The sequence below is a fragment of the Furipterus horrens genome, unplaced genomic scaffold (assembly GCF_987537825.1).
Source record: "Furipterus horrens unplaced genomic scaffold, mFurHor1.1.pri manual_scaffold_10, whole genome shotgun sequence".
NCBI classification, from domain to species: Eukaryota; Metazoa; Chordata; class Mammalia; order Chiroptera; family Furipteridae; genus Furipterus; species Furipterus horrens.
The window spans coordinates 44,611,627-44,632,265 of NW_028327180.1; the positions used below are offsets into that span (position 1 = coordinate 44,611,627).

Consider the following 20,639-nt stretch of genomic DNA (forward strand, 5'->3'; position numbering starts at 1 on the left):
GCCCTTTCAGCAGTGAAACAGCACCAGAATACTACTGGTGATTGGTACTTGAGTTTTGTCTAAGAAAGCATTCAGAGCCAAGACTCAAATCCAAGAAAAAGTTTATTTAGAAAGTCACTGAGGTAGAAGAAGTGAGCCAGCTGAGCTGAGAGAGAGAGACAGAGAGAGAGACAGAGAGAGAGAGAGAGAGAGAGAGAGAGAGAGAGAGAGAGAGAGAGAGAGAGAGAGAGAGAGAGAGAGAGAGAGAGAGAGAGAGAGAGAGAGAGAGAGAGAGAGAACATACCTGGGGGAAGGGGGTAGGGAAAGGTGGGGTGGGGATTACTCCTTAGAGTACTAGGTTTTCCACATTGAGGTTATTTATCTGGCAGTCTCAGGGGAGGACCCACTAGAATATGCATTAGCTTTCCAGGTGTGTCTTTTCAGAAGGGTGATTAGTCAATGCAGCTGGTCCTGATGTCAGCCATGGTGTTGCTTGTCTGGTTTTGCTGCTTTTCTGGACCTGGAGCTCAGTTGAGGTTTAGATATATTTGATGCAGGTCAGAACCTCATTGTCCTGGGGGCTTAATGCTTAAGGGCTATTCTTCTACCCCCTTGTTTTTTCCTCCTTTTAGAGGTCTAACCTGCATGACTAGCAACATGCCAGGAAAGGCTCCAAACCCCATGACCAGCAATATGAAAGGTCAAGGGGTCTAAACAGCATGACCAGCAATATGCTAGGAGAGGAAAGGTTACCCTGGGAGGAGGTCCTTGTTTTCCCAGTTTTGCCTGTTGCTAAGCACCTGGGACTTTCCACCCTGGTGACCTATACCTGGGCCAACATCCTTGCTCTGCTCAGGCCTAACTGCCTACCACAATTGCACCTTAGGTAACATAGGCTACAGCATCCTCTTACTCTTCTCGCACACTCTCTAATGTTGCCCCCTATAGCCCTTATAAACTTATTTTATGTATTAATTTCACTGATAATTTTGTCCCCCCTAGAATGCAGACTCTTAGGACTTGTCTGCTTTCATCACTTTTACAGCATGTGCTTTGCATAGAGGAAGATAGAGGAAGTGTTGGTTGAACTAGGAAACAGAAGCCACTTTTTGTTCACAGCAGAACTGGAACTAGAACCTTGGACTCTAAGCCCATACTTTCTTTTTCCTCCCTCTGTCTCCAGTGGGGAATAGGGAACAAAATTTAATAGGGTGTCAAAAAACTCAACCATCAAGATAATAGGTTTCAAAAGTAAAAATAATGCAAACAATATCATACATATACATATATATATTAGGTAAAATACAAGAACTGATTCTGCTCTATCATGACTCACCTCACCCTAATCACAGTGCTGTCTTTATTTAAAATTGTGGTATTTTGTTCATCATGGATTTTTTCCACTAAGATATTTTAAAAATATTTTATTAGAATATCATTTATCTTGATGGTACAGTTGTTGCACAGGAAGGGGTCACCCTTCTATCGTTCCTTCTCTTCCCCCATGGAAACTGAGGCACGGAGAACTGGAAGCGGGGGTTGTGGTGCGGTATAGAGCGATGCTAAGCTGCCAGAGTTCCCCCGGGTGGGCGGGGGTGGGGGCTGACCTTTGCTTATCGCCCACATGGAAGCAGCTAATTAAGTCCCCCACCCGAGGGAGACTTTTCCCAGGGTAACCTGTGCTGCCTGCGGGACCGAGATAGTCACGGTCCTGCAGGCCACGGTAACCTTTCCTGGCCTGATGGGGCTAGGGAGGCGGGAGAGAAGGCGGTGCCCATGCGTCGGGGCAGTTCTCAGCGGAGGTGTTGAGCGTGGGGTCACGCTGGGTTGGGACTTGGGCTCGAACCCCATCTCAGATCCCCACGTCTATTTCATCTTCATAGGGCAATGGGGGAGGGGAAGGGCGCCCGTGACATCACCGAACCCCGAGCCCAGCCTCCGCCGCTGTCGTCATAGACGAGCAGCGCTGCGTTACTGCATTCCTCCCATGATGTTAGTGCGGGAAGCCAAGAACTAGCCCACCGGGGAAGGGAGAAATCTGAAGAGATCTTTTCTTTCTTGACCTTATATTTGGTAAGACGTTTAGAGTACACAGGAGCGGACTACCTTTCCCAGCTAGCCTTTCGTGCTGCTCCTGCGCCCAGCCTCCAGTTAAGGGAGCGCTGCAAACACTGGGGTAGACTGACGTCCCTTTAGTCGAACCAGGGAGCAGGTTTTACAGCCGCAAACCAATCCCGACCTCACAGACCCCACCCCTTTTTCTTAGCCTCTTGCTTCCTTGCGGGAGTGATGGGCCCTGCTGCCTTTGAGGGTCCAGTTTCCTTTGATGGACATTCCTACTGATAAATCAGAGCGCCGGGAAGGCGAAAGGGTGTTGAAAAGCGTGCCTTGGGGCCAATAGCTTAGTAGCAGAGCCCAGCACCGTCCAATCACTTCTCCCGGTATCGCCAATCATCCGGGACCCCGCCTGGGCCCGTGACGTAAGTAGGGTGGGTAGCAACAGTTGCCCCGGTGAGGGAAACGGAGGCGCCATAGCCACGGTAGTCGTGGCGACCAAGCAACCCGGCAACGCGAGTCAACAACAACAACCGCCCGGCCGACCCCCACCCCCACCCCGGCCCGGTCCGGGGACCCCCGGCACGTTCTGTCCCCCTCCCAACATCGCCTGCAAGACCTCTGGAAAGCCCTTCTGCGGACAGAGGTGGGAAGAAGCCGAGGTAACCGGAGCGGGTCCGGGTGGCGGGTCGGGTCGGGGAGGGCGGCAGGGCCTGAGCGGCGGGTGTCGCTGTAATCATAGTCCCGGGGGAAGGGGCGGACGGTCAAAATGGCGGCGACTGTCGGGACCGTGGGGGAGGGGGCCAGGGCCAAGCTGAGGCGACACCACCCGCCCTAAGCCCCGCAGCCCGGCCCCCACAAGGGGCGGGCGCTCGCAGGCTGGCGGAGAGTGGAGGTCGGCGGGCCTGGGCGGGGGGCTTTTATTTGTCGGGAGGGGTGGAGGGGCGGGTCTGGGGAGGTTGGGCCAATAGGAGCTAGGGAGGGGCGAGGCAGGGCCGAGGTTGGTAGGAGGGGCCAGGCCGTAAGGTGTGAGCGGGCAGGCGGTCTTGTACACCCTGGAACCGGGTGGGGCAGCTCCCGCCTGGGCCTTACATCTCTCTCTAGCAATGGGAGGCGACCTGTGCCTCCTCCCTTTGGAATACCCCGCACCCCAGTCGTTCTCAGGACTCAGTGCCTGTCACAGCTGAGTCCTCAGTTTTTCATCCTGTAAAGTGGGGAGAACCATTGCCATCCTCCCTTTTCTGCATTTCAGGGATTTCCTAATTTATTTCAGGACTCTTTTCAAGGGTTCATATTTGAACTTTTACCCCATCTACTGTTTCTGAATGTGTTTGATAGATTAACCGTTTGCTAGTTTGATTTCAACCCTGCAGTTCTCTCCTAAATTTACCGCCTTTTCTCTGAGAGGAGGCAAAGAGAGACAAAGTTTCATGGAGAAGCTGTATGGCTTTAGCCTGGAAGATTTGATTTCCAGAAATAGAAGCTGGTGGCAGGGAGGAGTGATCTTGAATGACTGAGAGAAAGGAACATAAACTTGATTGCTTCTCTGGAGGCTGCTGTCTTGGATCAGGTGTAGTCCCTGGACAGGGGACTTGTCACTGGAGATGGGACCATTTCTAGCTGTTCTACCCACCCAGGTCTCCCTTTCTGGGAATGCGGAGCAAATGCCACCTGAGGAAGTTTCTCAGATTTATTAAGCTGCTTCCCTTGGCCAGGCACGTGTTTTTATGTCAGTCAAGTTGTCAACTGGGGCACTTGTTACTGAGGAGGTACCAGCCTCCAGAGCCACGTGGGCAGGAGGAAGGGGTCACTGAGGTCAGAGGGGAGGGGAAATAAGTGTTCCACATTTGTTAGAGGAGACTGAGTGACTGCTTTGCCAGACAACAAGGTCTGCCAGCTTGGGGAAGAATTTTTATTTTTTTTAAATAGACAGCCAGTCCAAACCCTCTTTCCCTAGTCTCCATCTTGCTTTGGAGCTTGACATCAGCAGAGCTGAGTGCCTGTGCAAATTGCCACTTTTAAAATCAATCAAACTTCAAGGAGAGGATTGCGTTTCAGGCTTTTCCAAAGCTTTCCCCCAAGAATTTAAGATAAAGCTGGGAAGGGGTGTGTGGTCTCACTTCTGCAGGGAATTTTCTTAGGCCAAGTGCTCTTTGAGAGGTGGCACAGGACCCCTTGAAAGTTGGGAAAGGTAGAGATTAATTTTCAGTAAAAATCTAGAAATCCAAATAGCCAGAAAGAGCACCACCTGTTAGAAAAGCAAATTCTGAGCAGAAAAAGATGAGTCTGATTATCTAGTCTTGTTGACTGCCCCCACCTCCCATAATTTCTACATTTAAAGGGCTCAAGCCCAGAGAGTCATTTGACTAGTGTAGGGACACTGGCTTGTTTTGCTTGTCCTTGAAACTATCAACTACTTTCTAGCTTTGTGCTCTGGGGCAAGTTACTTAATTTCTCTGGGCTTCAGTTTCCTTCAGTCTGAGTGGGAGGGCAGTGATCACTGATAATGATGTTAATCTCATGTTATTGTGCTGTAGGTCCCATAAGAGAATACAAGTTGATCATCAAATACATAGTAATTGCTCAAACTACATTAGCTGCTACTGCTACTGTTATTACAATGATTGTCGCTTCCTGCTCAGCCCTTGGAATTATACCGTTTGTATTTATCTTTATCATTTTGAATGGGGTGAAACCCTAGTGGCTTGAATGGTTCACTCTCTTGCTGGGTTGTGTGGCTGGTGACAGGGATCCGAGGAGCTGGATGCCAGGACTCCAGTGTCTAGTGGGAAAGTGTTACTCTCTTAAGGTCCTTCTCTGGCATTAGGAGAGTAGCCACAAAGAAAAATTGTCCCTGGACTCCAGGACCCCACTCAACCCCAAGCCTTCCAGGAGGCAGCTAGGGGAACTAGGCTTCTGAGTATCATGGAAAAGGTATCTCTGGAGCTGAGGTCCTTGCCCTCCCCTTCCCATACATCCCCTTGCATCTTGGGGCTGAAGACAGAGGATGAGCCAGGCAGACACCCCAGGGATGTGGTCTGCAGAGAGTAACCTCTGAATGCATAATCTTTTTGGCCTAGGGGGCGCATTCTGGACCAGGAGGTATCACCAGCCCTGTAGTACGAGCCTGTTGCAGGCAGGAGACTGTACTTTTTCACAAGGTCTCACCATTCAGTAGATTCTAACCTTTTTTTAAAAAATGCATTATATTTTACTTTATTATTTTTAGTTCTCACCAGAGGATGTGTTTACTGATTTTAGAGAGAGGAGGGGATAGGATGGGAGGGGAGGGGGGGCATTGATCTGAGAGAGAAACATCAATGTGAGAGAAAAGCATCAGTCGGTTGCCTCTCATACTCACCCTGACCAGGGATCAAACCCACAACCTAGGTATGTGCCCTCACCAGGATGGATGGAATCTGCAACCTTTTGATGTACAGGATGATGCTCTAATCACTGAGAGCACCCAGTCGGGGCTCTAACCAACTTTTGACACTCACTATCAGTGTCTTCCTAGCCTATGGACACTCATTTGACAGGAAACAGTTGAACCCCCACTGTGTTCTAGGAGCTGGGGTTGAAGTGGTGGACAAGGCTGGCTAAATCTTTGCCCTTGGGAATCTTCCTGTCTGGTCATGGGGGGAAGAGGAACTATGAGTATGGAAATAAACAAAAGAAAAAACAGGGCCAGGAAGAAAATAAAACAGGAGTATGTGCTTCAGAGTACTGAGGAGAAGGGCACTTGAAATCCAAGAAGGTGACTAATGAGCTGAAACCTGAATGGTTAAGGAGCCAGTAGTGGAGGATGGAGGTGGGGATGAGGAGAGCATGCCTATGCGAGAAGAGCTAGTGCAAAAGTCTTGAGGCTGGAGAAGGCCTGGAGCATTTTAGGAATGAGAGACTGGCCAGAACATCCAGAGTGAGAAAGGCAGGGATTGGAGTGCCAGATCCCACAGGGCCCTATAGGTCACGGAAAGGGCTCTGGATTTTATTTATTCTCTATGCTGAGGAGTGTTGGAGTCTACTGAATAGTGTTTGTATTTTCGAAGGATCTTATAGAGGTAAGAGTGAAGCCAGGAGCCCGTGACAAAGCTGTGGCAGGGATCCAGGCAAGAGATGACAGCAGCTCAGACTTGCACAGTGTTGATTAAGATGGAGAGAAGTGCCCAGTCTTAGGATTTATTTTGGAAGAATTATTGACAAGTATTAGAAACTAATGAGGTACAGATGATGAAGGAAACCCATATCATTATAATTTCCCCATTCCCTGTAAGTACCTTATTGAAACCATTCTACTGATGAGGAAGATGAGTTTTCTTTCCCTTTCCTCAGAGGGCCTCATCTAAGATGTAAACCATTTGGTTACAGGACCTGGTGTCTAAAACAGGTCACCAAGTATGGCCACCACCTGTTATTGTATGGCCCGTGAGCCAAGAATGATTTTTATAATACATTGTTAAATGATTGGGGGAAAATCAAAAGAAGGATGTTTTGTGGCAATGGATAAGCTGTCATGATGTGAAAATTATATGAAATTCAATCTCAGTGCCTAGAAATAAAATTTTATTGGCACGGAGCCACATGTATTTGTTTACATATCATCTCTAGTTGCCTTCACATTGCAATAGCAGAACTGAGTTGTTACAACAGAGACTATCTGCCCACAGAGCCAAAAACATTGATAGTCTGGCCCTTTCCAGAGGTTTGCTAGTCCCTGATCTAGAGTAATTGATTCATTCTCCGAAAAAAGCCATTGGTTTCGAAGATGGGTGCAGCCATTGGTGCTTTTCTTGGTGGTTTCATTGCCAAAGAATAGATTTGCTTAGTGATTCCCTTGTTTCATGTGCTCTGCTCAATCAAGAAAGGTTTTCATGTTCAAAGAGATGAAGAATGCCTCATACTGTAGAGATTTGTGACTTATTCTTCTGTAGGGAATACCCTAAAGAATTCTGCTTAACCTGGTCATCACAAATGGAAAACAAAAAAAAAGTTCTCTGGTCAAATAATTACTGGAAATTTGGCATCCTGTATCGCTCATCCTGGAGACTGGCAATGATAATGCTGAGAAGGCCTCCAGTAGAGAAGTTGGTTTAACTGTTTTATCTATTACCCCACTCCTTTTAGCTCAGCCTTTCAGCCCTCATCCTTGCCTCCTCCTGCCCAGTGAGGGATGAGGCCTGTAGGCTTTGTATCTCAAGGAGGAGAAGGTCTCAGAGAGTGGGGAGGTTTTAAGGCCCTTTTCTGGTGGGAGGGGCCATAAGGGGCCAGCTCTCCTAAGGCTGAGAAAGCCCTAGCCAGGGTTTCTCAGAAAGTCTCCCCAGGACCACCTGCCTCAGAATCATCCAGGGGTGGGGTAGCTCAAACAGCAGACTGCAGGACCATCCCAGACTGTGGGCAGTGGGGCCTGGGAATCTGAATTTAACTAGCTCCAAGTGATGCTGATGACCCCAGTATCGGATTCCCCCTCTGCCTCCTTCCAAGTGCTCAAGGATCATGCCTACCTCCTTACCCCTTCATCCCCACCCAGCACAGATATTTGTTGAATGGATAATAATAATAGCAGCTTCCACTGGGTGCTAGGCTGATCTCATTGGATATTTACAACATCCCTATGAATCGTCTGTTCTCATCATGCCAGGGTGACAGATGGGGAAACTGAGGCCAGTCATGTATTCATGAATTAAGAGATAGGCCAGGGTTCATGTCGAGGTGGAGCTGACACTAGGCAGATGGGCGATGATTGGCTACAGTGACTTGAGTGCTCAAGCTGGGCCAGAGTTTGGACCCGATGGTGTGAGGAGCCACTGGGAGGTGGCCTCTCAAATGCTGGCAGGAAGAAGTTTGGGGAGGGCAGAGGCTGGAGAAAGATGTCTTCTACCTGTGTGTGGTAGACAGTGCAGGTGGGCAAGCTCCCCCGGCTGCCTGAGTTACCAACAAGGAAGCACTGAGACAGGCCACCCATCCACAGTGCCCAGTGGACAGCTCTCCATCTGCCTCTTCCTCTCTGTCCCTAATGGCCTGGTCTGGTAGGTAAGATAGCCCAAGGTCGCTGCCAGCTCTGCCCAGGCCAGCCAGCAGAGCCCTATGGCCCCTCCCCAGCCTACCCCAAGCCCAATGAGCGGACACACCGAAATACAGACAGAAACTCCTTTTCCTTTGTACTCCACATCCCAGAGGCAGGACCTGGCAGCTCTGTCCTCTTTCCCGAAGCTTTGTTAAAGGGCCTTTGGTGATGATGTGAACTAGAGCCATCTCCTTTGTGCTTATCCTGTGCTGGGTGCTTGGCCTAGCTTGCCCACGCAGCCAGACTGAACTCCTCAGCAACCTGTATTGTAGCCTCCCATTCTCCCATGTCACAGATGGGGCAGTGGAGGCCCAGGGAGGGGAGGCTCAAGTCACACAGCTAGGAGATAGCCAAGTTCAAGTCCTGCATCAGCCCCATCCAGGACTTATTTCTTACCCATCTTGCCCCCTGCTGATTTGGGCAGCTCTTGGGTCCCAGGAAGGGAGACATAGGGGAACCCACTGTGCTGCCCAGTATCCCTCGGCTGCTCAGGTGGGCTCCCTGCTCAGCATTTCTGCTGCTTTAACAGGGGTCCAGGACAGATGGCTAACCTCTGGGGGTGAGGGTTGAAGGGTAGGTTTTGGGAGGGAAGGGGGTCCCTCAGGTCTCCTCACCTGAAAATCTACTGATGGTGAGAAATAAATGAGTCTGGCTCCCCGAGTATGGCTGGGAACTAAGAGCACACGTGGGGGTCAGAGACCTGAATTCAAATCCTTCCATCCCTTGTGACTGCGCACCCTTCAGCAGCTCACCCCAGAGCCTAGCTTTGCTCATCTGTAAAATGGGCATGGTGGCTCCTCCCTCACCAGGCTGCTCTGAAGAGGCAGTCGCAGCCAAGTGCTCCTGGGGCTACTCCTCAAGCAGCAGTTGTTTTTCTCCTCCTCCTTCTCCTGGAAAATCCCACTCTTAAGTTGGATCCCAGGCAGGGCTCTCAACCTCAAATAACTCCAGGGGCAAGGCAGGGCCATGAAGCTGTGAGGCTGGAGCTTTACCTCTGCTCCACCCAAGTGTTTTTTCCACTGCCCTTAGAGCTCAGGAGCTGGCGATGAGGTGCTTTAGTGGTGGGGAGGCAGGGGATGGAGTAGAAACTATCTGCCCATCCCCTGCTGAGGCAGGGCCTAGCAAGAGGGACACCTTGCCTAGCCTAGCACCTGGGAGAGGGACCATGACTGTTTAGCATCCAGAAAGGCTGCCTCTGCCTGGTCAGATGGGCTGTGGAGGCAGCAGTAGCTGCTGGACGCACCCTGTGGCCCCAGAAGGGCTCTCTTCCCTTGATGAGCTCCCATCTGGTGTGTTCACCTATAACTGCCCCTAGGGGAAGGCCTGAAGGCTTCTGTGTCCATAAGCAGTTTAGGGGTGTTTTCTGGACTCAAACACCTTCCTGGTGTCTGGCACCCCACTAGGAACGATATTCAGCCAAGAATCCAAGCCCAGATGGAAGGCATAGGGAGGTAGCACAGGCTGGCTGGCAGACTGCATTTCCCAAGACTTTTCTTTCCAACAATTAGCTGATTAGTCAAGAGCTCAATGCACCCAGGGTTCCAACTCAGCCTTGCTGTTTCCATGCTCTGTGGCCTGGGGCAAGCTCCTTAACCTCTCTGAGACTCAGTTACTCATATGGCAGACTGAACCCAAACCCAGATGTGATGGTTGTAACGAAATAATGTAGAGCACAGTGCCCAGCCTGTAGGAACCTTCAGGAGAACCGGACCATTTGTCCCTGGGTGAGGGTCTGACTGAGTCCTCCCTATACCTAGCACAGGGGTCCCCCAGGCACCAGGGGCTGGAACAGAAGAAGGCAGAAGTCCAGGGCAGGGTTAAGTGGAAGACGCACAGACCAGCCTCAGTCCATACCCAGTGCCACTGTAGTGATGGGCTGGTTATAGTTGGCCACCAGCCTTAGGATTTAATTAAGTTAGTGATGAACCCAAATGTGTCTCTAGGGAGCTAGGAGCTGTCCCTGGCTTCCTCTGCCTGTATATTAATTTTTGTTTTTCCTTCTTTTGTTTTGTTTTCCCCCCCCTCTCTCCCCCTCCCCTTCTTCCCAAGGAAGAAAAAAAAAGCCTTATTTATTATCACTTTCCCCACTGTTGGCATGGCAACACAGGCATACGTTACAGAGCTACAGGCAGCCCCGCAACCCTCCCAGCCTCCACAGGCTCCACCACAGGCCCAGCCCCAGCCACCACCACCTCCATCAGCAGCACCCCAGCCCCCCCAGCCACCTGCCACTGCTGCCACCCCTCAGCCCCAGTATGTCACTGAGCTGCAGAGCCCCCAGACCCAGGCACAGCCACCGGGCAGCCAGAAGCAGTATGTGACGGAGCTCCCGGCTGCCCCCACGCCGTCGCAGCCAACTGGCACTCCTGCCCCGTCCTCAGTGTCCCAGCAATACATCGTGGTCACCGTCTCTGGTAAGTGGACATGTGTGTGGGGCCAGGGGGTTCTCTTTGAACAACTTCAAGAGGAGCTTTTGGGAGCATTGTGGCAGTGAGTGCTGTCACTTACTGTGCCTGTCACCAGGATGGCAGCTGTCAAACTCCAGGATTCCTGGGCGAGACTTGTGGGGCATCTCTGGAGAAGTTTTTAGGCCAGGCAGGGAGGCCTCTGTGCCCTCAGCTTCTCCCCACCAGGGCAGCTCTTAAAGCTGTTTCTGTCCATCCCCAAGTAAGGTGTTGCTTGAAGAAAGGATTGGGCAGTAGAGTTACAATTTATTACCATCTGCGGGAGTGGAGGGCGAGTCCACCCACTGCACTGTCATCCTAGCTTCACTGCTCTCCAGCCACTTGGCTACCCCGCCGCAGATTCCTCATCCATAAAGAGATCCGAATGGTTTCACGTGCTCAGGGAATGTGTGTGAGGTGCTCATGGGAGCACTTCAGGGAGATTGGCGGGAGGGCCTGAAGGCATCCCTTCCCCTCTCCTCCCCTCCCCTCCCAGTTCATCTTTGGCAGGACTTGGGCAAGTGGGGCTCTTGGTTGGACAAGTTCAAGAGTATGTGGCCAAGGGTTTCTGTTTCTCGCTATGGCCCCCCTTGCGGCCATGGAACAAATTGCCAGGAAACTCTGGTCATGGTGCCTGTGGTTCCTGCCTAGAGCATCTAACCTCCGCTCTAGTTCCTCCCCGGACAGGGACATTCTGGGCAAGGGGACCCTGAGCAGAGGAGTCATGACAAGCGATCACTCCTCTGAGGAAGAGTATACAACTCAGACCAGGACTGGGCATTGTTAGTGGTTTGCAGTGTTCTCTGAGGAAGGCAGGGGATGTGGTAAAATCCTCAGTTGAGGCTGGCCTGCTCCTTTCACAGTGAAAAAGGAAGTGGCAGCGGGGCAGGTCGGGGGGAGGGGGTGGAATCACAGTGCATCCTGGGAGGCTGTGGAAGGCGCAGGTCAAGACTGAGTTTAGAACCATAAATGATAGTCAAATATGTGGCAACTGACATGGCCCCGTGGGACTAGGACAGATGCTACTGGGGCCCTGGGCAGCATCCTGGAGATTCCTGACAGTGTTGGGGTCCCCAGAGAGAGCCGGGGGGGGGGGGGGCAGCACACAGAAGCTCAGAGCAGTGACACTTTACCAAACAAATGGTGTGGAGGGATGGTGCATGAGCACCACACCATGCCAAGCACACTGGGTTGAGGCCAGGCCATAGGCATGGCCAGGGTTCCCAAGCCACAGATCTCCAGTGGGTTCTTAGCGCTTCCCAGTGATCCTGCTACATCTTCTTGCTAGCGTAGCCCCCACTATCCAAGAAACCCACTTTCCCTTCCCCTCTCCCCTCCATCACTCCCTCTCACTCTGCATTTTTGACCCCTGACCCTGCTGCTGACCTCACTGGGGACAGGGTGTCATCATGTGATGAGAAGGACCCCATCTCCCTACCCCCAGCCAGCTTCCCAGCTCCTGGGGCCCATCTGCACCCACCAGCTCTGCCTATCCCAGGCTGCCCCGTCCAGGATTTACTCCTGCCATCCTGGCCTTGTTGCTCGTTCCCTAACTTGCCTTCTTTTTAACCTGCCCATGAAGATGAAACAGCTCCCATTTTAGCCAGGACCACCCCCCACCCAGCCCTGCACCCCTCTCCAGCTGTCACTAGTGTCTTCTCTTCCCTTTAAATCAGAATTCTTCAAAGGATTTGTCCTCCCACTCACACCTTTCCTCCCCAGCAGCCCAGTGGGGGTCACCCTCTTACCAGAGATGCCCTCCTGCCCAGGTCTCCACTTACCTCTCTGCCTCCCCTTCTCTATCCCCTTTGCTACTTCCTCATCTCTCTGGCCTTATTAGCAATGACTTCATCGGCTTGGGGCCTCCTCTTCACTCCAGTGACTCATCCTTCATGTCTCTGCTTTCAGTGCCACCTCTATGTTGACAATATCCACATTGAGGTCTGCACTCTGGGTCACAGCCCTGAACCCCAGAATCCTGTGTCCAGCCTCTTGTGACCATCCACTCAGTTGAACAGGCCTCTCATGCCCCTGTGGCCGAATGGAACTCTAGATTTCTCTCAATTCAAATTTGCCCTCCTTGGAGGCTTCCCTGTCCCCATCAGTACCACCTCCAGGCCCGGGTCAGCCTTGATTCTGGTCTTACCCATCCTTGAGTAGGCAAGGCCTCTTGGCTCCACCTCCTAAGTCCAGCCATTTCTCCTGCCTCCATGGCGCCCACCCTGGTCCATCTTCCACTCTTCCCCTTCACAGTCCTCCCCCTACAACATCTAGAGGGATCCTGTTGATATCTGTTATAGTTTCCTTCACATCCCAGCTCAAACCAGCTGATCCCAAGGCAGGTGGTCCTGAGGCACTCGCTGAGAAAGCCTGGCCTGGGCTGTCTGGGCCCTGGAACATCCACTCCCTGTGGCCCCTCCCATAGGAAAGGGCTTTAAATGCTTCACACTGGCTGTGCCCCTGCTGATGAACACCCAGCTCTTGATTCTGGCCTGAGTCCTGCCGGCTGCCCAGCCCTGCCTGGCCCCACTGCACCCTCAAACCTTTGCTCCAGCCTCACTGGCCTTCCTGCAGCTCTACAAACCCTCCAGGTGTGGTCCAGCTCGTGGATCTTTGCCCTCTTGGTGCCCTCTGCCTGGATCACTCCCATCCTAGACCTTGTGGAGTTTCATCCCTTGTGTTTTTCTGGTCTCTGCTCAGATGCCACTTCCCTAATGCCCACACCACCTCACCCCCACTTTCACTCCTTGTTTCCTTACTTCGCTTTATCTTTCTTCCTCACACTCCTTGCCGTCTGAAGTGATGACGACAATGACATCTACCTCCACTCTCTGTGAGGGCGGGGCTCTGTCTGCTGACTCTGTGGAATAATCGTGAACCCCTACATGAATGTGGGCCTGACCCAATGCAGCCCTCACAACCGGTCAGCCCGTGGGCCACCAAGAGCAGGTGCGAGTCCTTGCCTGTCACAGCTGGAGGGCTTTGCTCAGCTCCAGGGCATTGATTGGGCCTGAACTTCCTGGATGCTGGCTTCTGCTGACTTTTGGTTGAGAGTCTCTAGAGCAAAGGTCTGGAATGGGTGCGCAGGTGCAGGCCCCAGAACTGCCCAAATCCCAACCCACCTCCTCTCTTCCACTCCTCCAGCTCTTTCTAGCACTTCCCCAGGGAGGCCCCATGCTAAGAGGTCAAGGTTATGCATGATCTTTTGGGTCTCAGCAGGGCTCTTACTAGCTGTGGGGCCTGGGGAGGTGGCCTTTATCCTTCCACCCCTAGTCCTCCCACCATGCTGCAGGGCGCTCTGGGCTGTTGGCATGACTCTTGGGATCCCTTTTTGGCATTGGCTTAATCATCTTTTACAATGGTCCCGGGTGATTTCTTTTTCCTGCTGCTTCTGGCTCTGGCAGGAGTGAGCCTCTCCCCGGAAGGGTGACTAGGCAATGCTTTCTAGATCTGTTCTGAAGGGGAGGTTGACTGGCACCCTGCAACTGCACTTGCTGCTCCGTCAACCCTTCCCCCAACCACTTGCAGTGATTTCCTAGGGTTCTACAGTGACTCCCAGGTTAGTGTCTCTTTGTATCTAAGGGTGGCCTTTGGGCCACGTGATCCATTCCTGGGGTAGGGGTGTAGAGAGTGTAAGTGACACCGACAAATGCAGCCTGGGGCTCCTCCAGGACCAGAAGCAATCTGAGCTGACAAGGGACCCAGGGAGTCTCAGGGAGGGGGCAGGGAGGAGCCTGTACCCAGACTTGGAGCCCAGGCTGGCAGCCAGCCTAGGCAGCAACAGAAGGCAGGTCATGCAGCTCTGTCCTCGAGGGCTCTGCCCTAAGGTGACTTTGGAGGTGACGGGAAGGCAGCTCAAGTTTCCCTGCTCAGAAACAATCCTCTAAATCCATGAATCCCACCTTCAGAGGCCACCAGATTCTTTGCCAGAAACTCTAGGTGGAAGGAGGGCTTTGTGGATCCTGGCAGTGTCTCCAGGACAGTGAAACCAAGCCTGTCTGCTGGGCATGGGGCTAGGCTGGAGGAGGGACTGTGTCCAGCCTCTCTTCCCTGATTCTCTCTCACTTGGAGTCCTTGGGAGTCCAAAAGACTTGTGCCCGGAAGAGGAACATGGAGGGTGGGAGTATATCATTTCCCCATGGATGGGGAAACTGAGGTCAGGACAGACAAGAGACCCAGGACCCTGGGGTAGCAGAGGCTCAGAGGCTCCCCCAGGAGCCTCTGACTGAAATCATCCCTGGGAGCAAAGGACTAGGAGGGAGAGGGCCAGACTCCACATCTGTTACCTGTGGGGAATGGGCCTCCCTCAGCCTTCCCCAAGTAGCTCATGGCATTTGAGGTGTGAGTAGGTCTTGAAGGGGAAGTGCAGGACCTGAGGAAGACAGTACACTCATCAGATGGAGGGACAGGAAATCAGCTGCCACTTCCTGGTGAGACCTGAGACGCTGAGGCCCTCCCTGATCTCATGCACATGCCTAGAATGGAGATGGCAGACAGACAGATGCAGATGCTATCAGACTCCATGCTCCTCCCCCCATACTCACATCTCGGGCAAGACACAGGCAGATGGGGCACACAGGAAGCCCCTCATCCGTGGAATGGACTTTAGAACTTTACCTGCTCATCCTCCTGTGGCCCAGCCTGCCTTACTGGCCTGGCAGACAAGGGGGTCTCAGCCTTGGGGGCCACTCCAGAGGCAGGAGATGGGCAAGACTGCTTCCCAGGCTTCCCTGTCCCAGGCAGATGTCTCAGGGTCCTGTTCACGGATCAGCTTTGGTGTTTTCATCAAGGCCCCCAGGCCTAGGCAGTGTCTGGGGCCAGCCTACCCACTCCATGCCCACCCTGCACCAGGCCTCCTTGGTTGGGCACCATGCTTTGGGCTGGGTCTGGCTCCCTATGCCCCACAGGCACCCAGGTGTGCCAGCCTCTTCACGTGACTCGGAGTTTTCTCAGGTTTCTTCCAGGGGGCTGTCTCAGTGAGGGCCTCCTTCCTCATGGCTCAGGGAAGCCTAAGTGGAGGCAAGGGAAGATCCCAGCAAAACAGGAATCCGTGCCTTCTGGAACTGGCCACAGAGGCAGCTGGCCAAGCAGGCCTGGGGTTGTCATGCCTGCCCCACATGTGACCAATGGGAGGCTTCTCCCAATACCTCCTCCCACATCTGGCCATGACTCCCCACCACCTAACCCACACACAGTCATGTGCTCTGCTCCAAACTTGGCCCCTGAGGTCCTTGCATGGACCTGGGACAGCCCTTTTGCTCTGGCCAGGCCCTTCTGGTGTTCCCACATAGCGGAGGCCCAGCTCCTTGCTTTGGAGGCCGAGCCCCACCCTGGGATGCTCTGAACTTTGTGTTGTCCCCTATAGGCCCCTGTACCCACATGCCTGTACACACCATTGCCCTTGGGTCCTCAGCCTGGGCGCGACCTGTGACCCTGGGTTCCATGCACGGTGTGAGGTTCACATGGGCCCATGTCCTTCCTTGCCTGCCTGTTCCCAGCCAGGTGACCTTGGGCAAGTCATTCCCTTTCTTCCTGTCTCTGTATCCTTACCCGAAATCAGGGGTAGCAAAAGTTCTTTCCACCTTCAGCTACCCAGGAAGACCTTTGTGCAGCTCCTGGAGCACCAGAAGCATGATAGTTAATCACTATAGTTAACCCTAGCCCTCCTTGCTCACTACCCCCCAATCTTGCCAGGAAACCCAGGAAGTGGGGCTGGGACCCTGGCTCCTTGTGGCAGCACATTGGAGGGAGGGTAGGCACATGTATGCCCCCAGCCTCTCCACCCTCCCACCTCACCCCCAGCTTCTGGAACTGCTAGGAGCAAATCAGGCCACACAAGGGGGAAGGATGAACAGCTAGCTAGCTTGGCTGAGGGTCTCCTAGCCAGCACCTCTCAGGAACACTCACCCTCCACGCCCTTGCCCCCCAACTCATGTTAATTGCTCAGTAATATGTGCATGAAACTACCTGTGCCCACCTGATAGCATCTCGGTACCAGCCTCCCTCCTGACCCTGCAGTGCAGCCCCAGCCCCTAGAAGTCCCTGTATGGCCACACCTGCTGGGAGAGGAGTGTTTATTCCAAGAGGGCAGCTGGGAGCTTTGCATCCACTGGGGGGATTAGCTCTCCAAGGTTGCAGGTATAAACCCGCCCGCGCCCGCGTGCCCTGCTGTTCCCGAAGAGGTAGGCCAGGAGTGAAGAGCACAGGGCAGGCTTCCCTGGATGCAGGAAGGGGGGAGATAGACAGCGAGGTGGGCACCATGTTCTATGATTGCCTCTTCTCAACTGCCCTTCAGCGTGAGTATCAGCCTGCCCCCACCCCACTGAGGACAGAAAGGCTGGGACTGTGGAGAGGGAGGGGGCACTTGGCCACTGCCATAAAGGCCTTCTGGAGCCAGTTCTCTAACCAGCTGCAGTTTCTGGGAAGCCAGGGGTCATCTCAGGGAAAGTGGCTCCAGCACCTTGGTCCTTCCAGAGCTACCGAGGTGGGAGGCCAGTCACTGCCTGTCCACAAGTCCTGTCTGCTGGAAAAAGCGGGTCCAGCCCTCTGGGCCTCCACTGCATCATGGCTCTCTAGTCACCCCTTCTGATCTGGCTTTGGCATGAGGAGGGCGGGGGTGGGTGGGTCTGCTTTTGGATGTTAAGTATCCCCCTGGCTCCCATCCCACCCTGATGTGCATGGGCAAGGTTAGGGGCAGGCATGACTCTTGCAGAGGCCTGGGCCCATCAGGGATCTGCTTCAGACTGCACCGCACCATCCCATCCAGATGGGCTCAAGCTTATGGTGGGGGCATAGGTGGAGGCAGAGCTGACCCTGTGACTCCTCCTCCCAGAAGGTGCCATGCGGGCCAGCGAGACTGTGTCAGAGGCCAGCCCAGGCTCCACGGCCAGCCAGACCGGAGTCCCCACTCAGGTGGTTCAACAGGTGCAAGGCACCCAGCAGGTAGGATTCACCCTTACCCAGGCAAGTGGGGAGGGCACATGAGTGGGGGCGGTATGGGCTGTGGCTGAGGGTATCTCACCTTCCTTCCCTGATCTACCACTGGAGCCATGTGCTTACTTGTCCTTATCAAGATGTTCATTTCAGCTGCCCCTCCACCTACCGGGGCTGGGCCTCCTGGGGCAGTCAGCATGGCTTAGGGCCTTCCTTCTTGCCCCCACAGCGGCTGCTGGTCCAGACAAGTGTGCAGGCCAAGCCGGGCCACATGTCACCCCTTCAGCTCACCAACATCCCTGTGCCCCCACAGGTAAGTCTGCCACACCTGGCCCTGGCGCTCACAGCCTCCCCAGAGTACAGAATCAACCCTTGATAGCCTTCAGGGATCTGCCCTCACCAGCCTCCAGAACCTAGGTCCATCCAGGGGCTGCTCCACACACTACCTCCAGCAGCGGGGAGACTGTGTCAGTCAGGGCTTATCATGGAAGGAGGAGCCACACGAGTCACTTTAACAGAATGGAGGGTTGGCAGTAAAGAAGGTGGCCTGCAGGTCCAGCCTGGTGTCCCCAAGCAGAAAATCCAAGGCCAATTAGGTACCAACAGCCTGTAGCTGGCACAGGGACACCTTCTAGGTATCCCCTGGAAGGCTACAGGTGGCGCGCAGGCCTCCGCACAAACCTAAAACACCCCTGTCGGGTCCAAGGATGAGGTTCCCTGGACACAAATGTTGGTTGTGCTGCTTCCAGGCCCCAGGACTGCAGGCAAGCACATTGGCTGTGCTGAGTCTCACTGTCCACCTCTGTGAAGTGGGGATAAGGGGGTTGCTGCATCAGGGATAGCTGGGTGATTCCGTGAGCTAAGTGTCCAGCACTAGGATGCTGCAGGGCTCAGCACAGATGCTCGTAATGCTTGTTAAATCGGTTCAGCCTGTAATCCATGAACTGTGGTCCTTTTCCCTCATGGCTCCAGGCTCTCCCCACGCAGCGGCTGGTAGTGCAGAGCACAGCCCCGGGCGTTAAGGCAGGCCAGGTCTCTCTGACGGTGCATGGCACCCAGCAGGTGCACTCACCCCCTGAGGTAGGTGGTGGCTCTGGCAGCTCTCCTCCCTACTCCTCCTTCCCCAGGTTGGCTGTGTATCCCCATAGTGTACTTGGAGCTCCCTGCCCACCTAGCTCACTCGCTCCTCCAGAATCTTCAAGCCCTCCCTAATCCCAGCACTGATACTCTCTCTCACCCTGGGCAGGGTGGCTTGGTTGCCTGGTTCCTGGTCTTGCCACCTTCAGGAGATGGAGGTGGCTTCCCCCGCAACCCTGGGTTGAGATGGGCCTCTCAGCTCCAGCTTAGGAGTGTATCCAAGGAGGCAAAGTGGGCCCCTCTTCCCTCTGCAGGGTGGGTAGCAGCTCTTCTTCAAACCACAGGGTGAAATCAGGGGTTCCCAAATACCTTCAAGAGTGTTGCCAGCAGGCAGGCAGGTCATGGGTAGCTGGGAGCATGGGTGTCCACATTAGAAGCTTGGACCAGACCCTCCAGCTCAGTCATTTACTCCTAAGACACTCTGGACAGGCCTTCAGAGCCTCTGGGCTCAGAGTTTTCTATGTATAAAATATCTAATGATATCAACATGGCCCAGAGCTCACAGGGGCTCTGTAGCTGGCTTGCCTGAGGGCGGTGCCCAGTGCCACCACTCATAGCTATGTGGCTCTGGGGCATGTCCATTGCCATCTGTGCCTCAGCACACCTGGAAATTAGGTATTCCCTCACCTTTCGTCACCTCAGGGCTACGACCCCTTCAGTTATGGAGGCAGCAGATGCCCCTGAGTGGAGGCTGGAGTCTGGCTGTCCTCACTGGGAAAGATGGGTCTACTCACCAGAACCTCTGCGCCAAACCCCCAGCCTTGCCCAGTGGTGACCAGGGCTTGTGGCCGGGACTAGGCATTTGGGTGCGCAGAATGTTGCTGGTTACCAGCTTAGGTGGTTGACACATGCCCTCAACTGGCTGCCACCTTTCCACCAGCTTTTGGGGACAACCCTCCTAAGAAGGGTTTTGTCAGGGCCTGAGTGCCCCAGGCAACACTCCGTGTCTTCTTTCCTTGTAGCGGTCGCCAGTGCAGGCCAACAGCTCCTCCAGCAAGACGGCTGGGGCCCCCACGGGCACGGTGCCACAGCAGCTGCAGGTCCACGGCGTCCAGCAGAGTGTCCCTGTCACCCAAGAGGTGCCAGGCCAAGGCGGGTGGCCGTGGGGGCAAGGGGTCCTGGCCAGGTGGCCTCTGCAGCTTCCTAGGGCTTTGAGAGCTGGACAGATGGGGATCCTGCCACCTGGACCTTTGGCAAGCGCTTCTGCCTCTCTGGAGCCCCAGCATCTTCATCTAAATATTGCTTCTGCCCTGGGGCCTTGGGCCTGGGGTCAGCATGGATGAGATGTAGTCCTAGGGGAGGCACCTAACACAGAGCATGAACTGGAAACAGCTTTGAGAAACAGCTTTGGCCTCCTTGGGCCCATTTGCCTGGAGGAGCCCCAAGGCCAAGTCCTGGCTCACCCCTAGGGACACAGGGAGAAGGTCCTAGCCTCCAAATCCATTCCCAGCATTCTGGAGGAGGTGGTGTTCTGAGCCACCAGCCATAGAAGACAGAGGTTAGGTGAAAGGCAAGGGTTGTCTGCCATCTGGTTGTTACCACTGAAACTGGTGCATTTCCAACCCCGCAGAAAACCAGGTAAAAGCCATAGATCCTCTCCCCAGAGGAAAGTAGAACCACACCCCAAAGGATTCACAAATATTCTCCTATCTGGCACCATAGCCTCTCTGAACCTCCAGACCTGGGTTTGAGTCCGTGCCCCACCACTCAGCAAACCCCCCCCCCCCACACATCCAACACATCCCACCTCTGTCCCTCACTGTACCCTGAAGGAGATACCTGGATCCGCACCATAGCATGGAAGTGAGGACAGTGGGAGTCCTAGACATGGGAGTGTGGATTAAGCTTGCAGGGAGTGGAGTGGAGAACAGGGACTCCCTCAGTGAGTCCCCAGTTCAACTCTCAGCCTGTCACTTCCCCTCAGCCTTGCCTCGCTGAGCCTAGGTTCCACACCTATAACTGAGCGTCCAGAATCAACATGCTAATGAACCTGGAAGGCACTTTGTGTGAGGCCAACTACAAAAAGC

General features: G+C 53.9%; 1 protein-coding gene across 6 annotated transcripts in view; it reads left to right on the top strand.

The window, feature by feature from the left end:
• The first annotated feature begins 2,488 nt into the window (after positions 1–2,488).
• Positions 2,489–20,639, top strand: part of RFX1 (regulatory factor X1) — a 31,529-nt gene continuing 13,378 nt past the window's right edge. For 4 of the 6 annotated variants that reach the window (XM_090289718.1, XM_090289713.1, XM_090289715.1 and 1 more), the window contains exons 1-6: positions 2,489–2,696; positions 10,152–10,512; positions 17,375–17,484; positions 17,705–17,788; positions 18,448–18,555; positions 19,575–19,691. In XM_090289718.1, the coding sequence (XP_090145844.1) occupies positions 10,194–10,512; positions 17,375–17,484; positions 17,705–17,788; positions 18,448–18,555; positions 19,575–19,691 (738 nt within the window). In that variant the 5' untranslated portion in view covers positions 2,489–2,696; positions 10,152–10,193. The remainder of the gene's footprint in view (positions 2,697–10,151; positions 10,513–17,374; positions 17,485–17,704; positions 17,789–18,447; positions 18,556–19,574; positions 19,692–20,639) is intronic. The other 2 variants (XM_090289714.1, XM_090289716.1) reach the window with 2 other exon arrangements.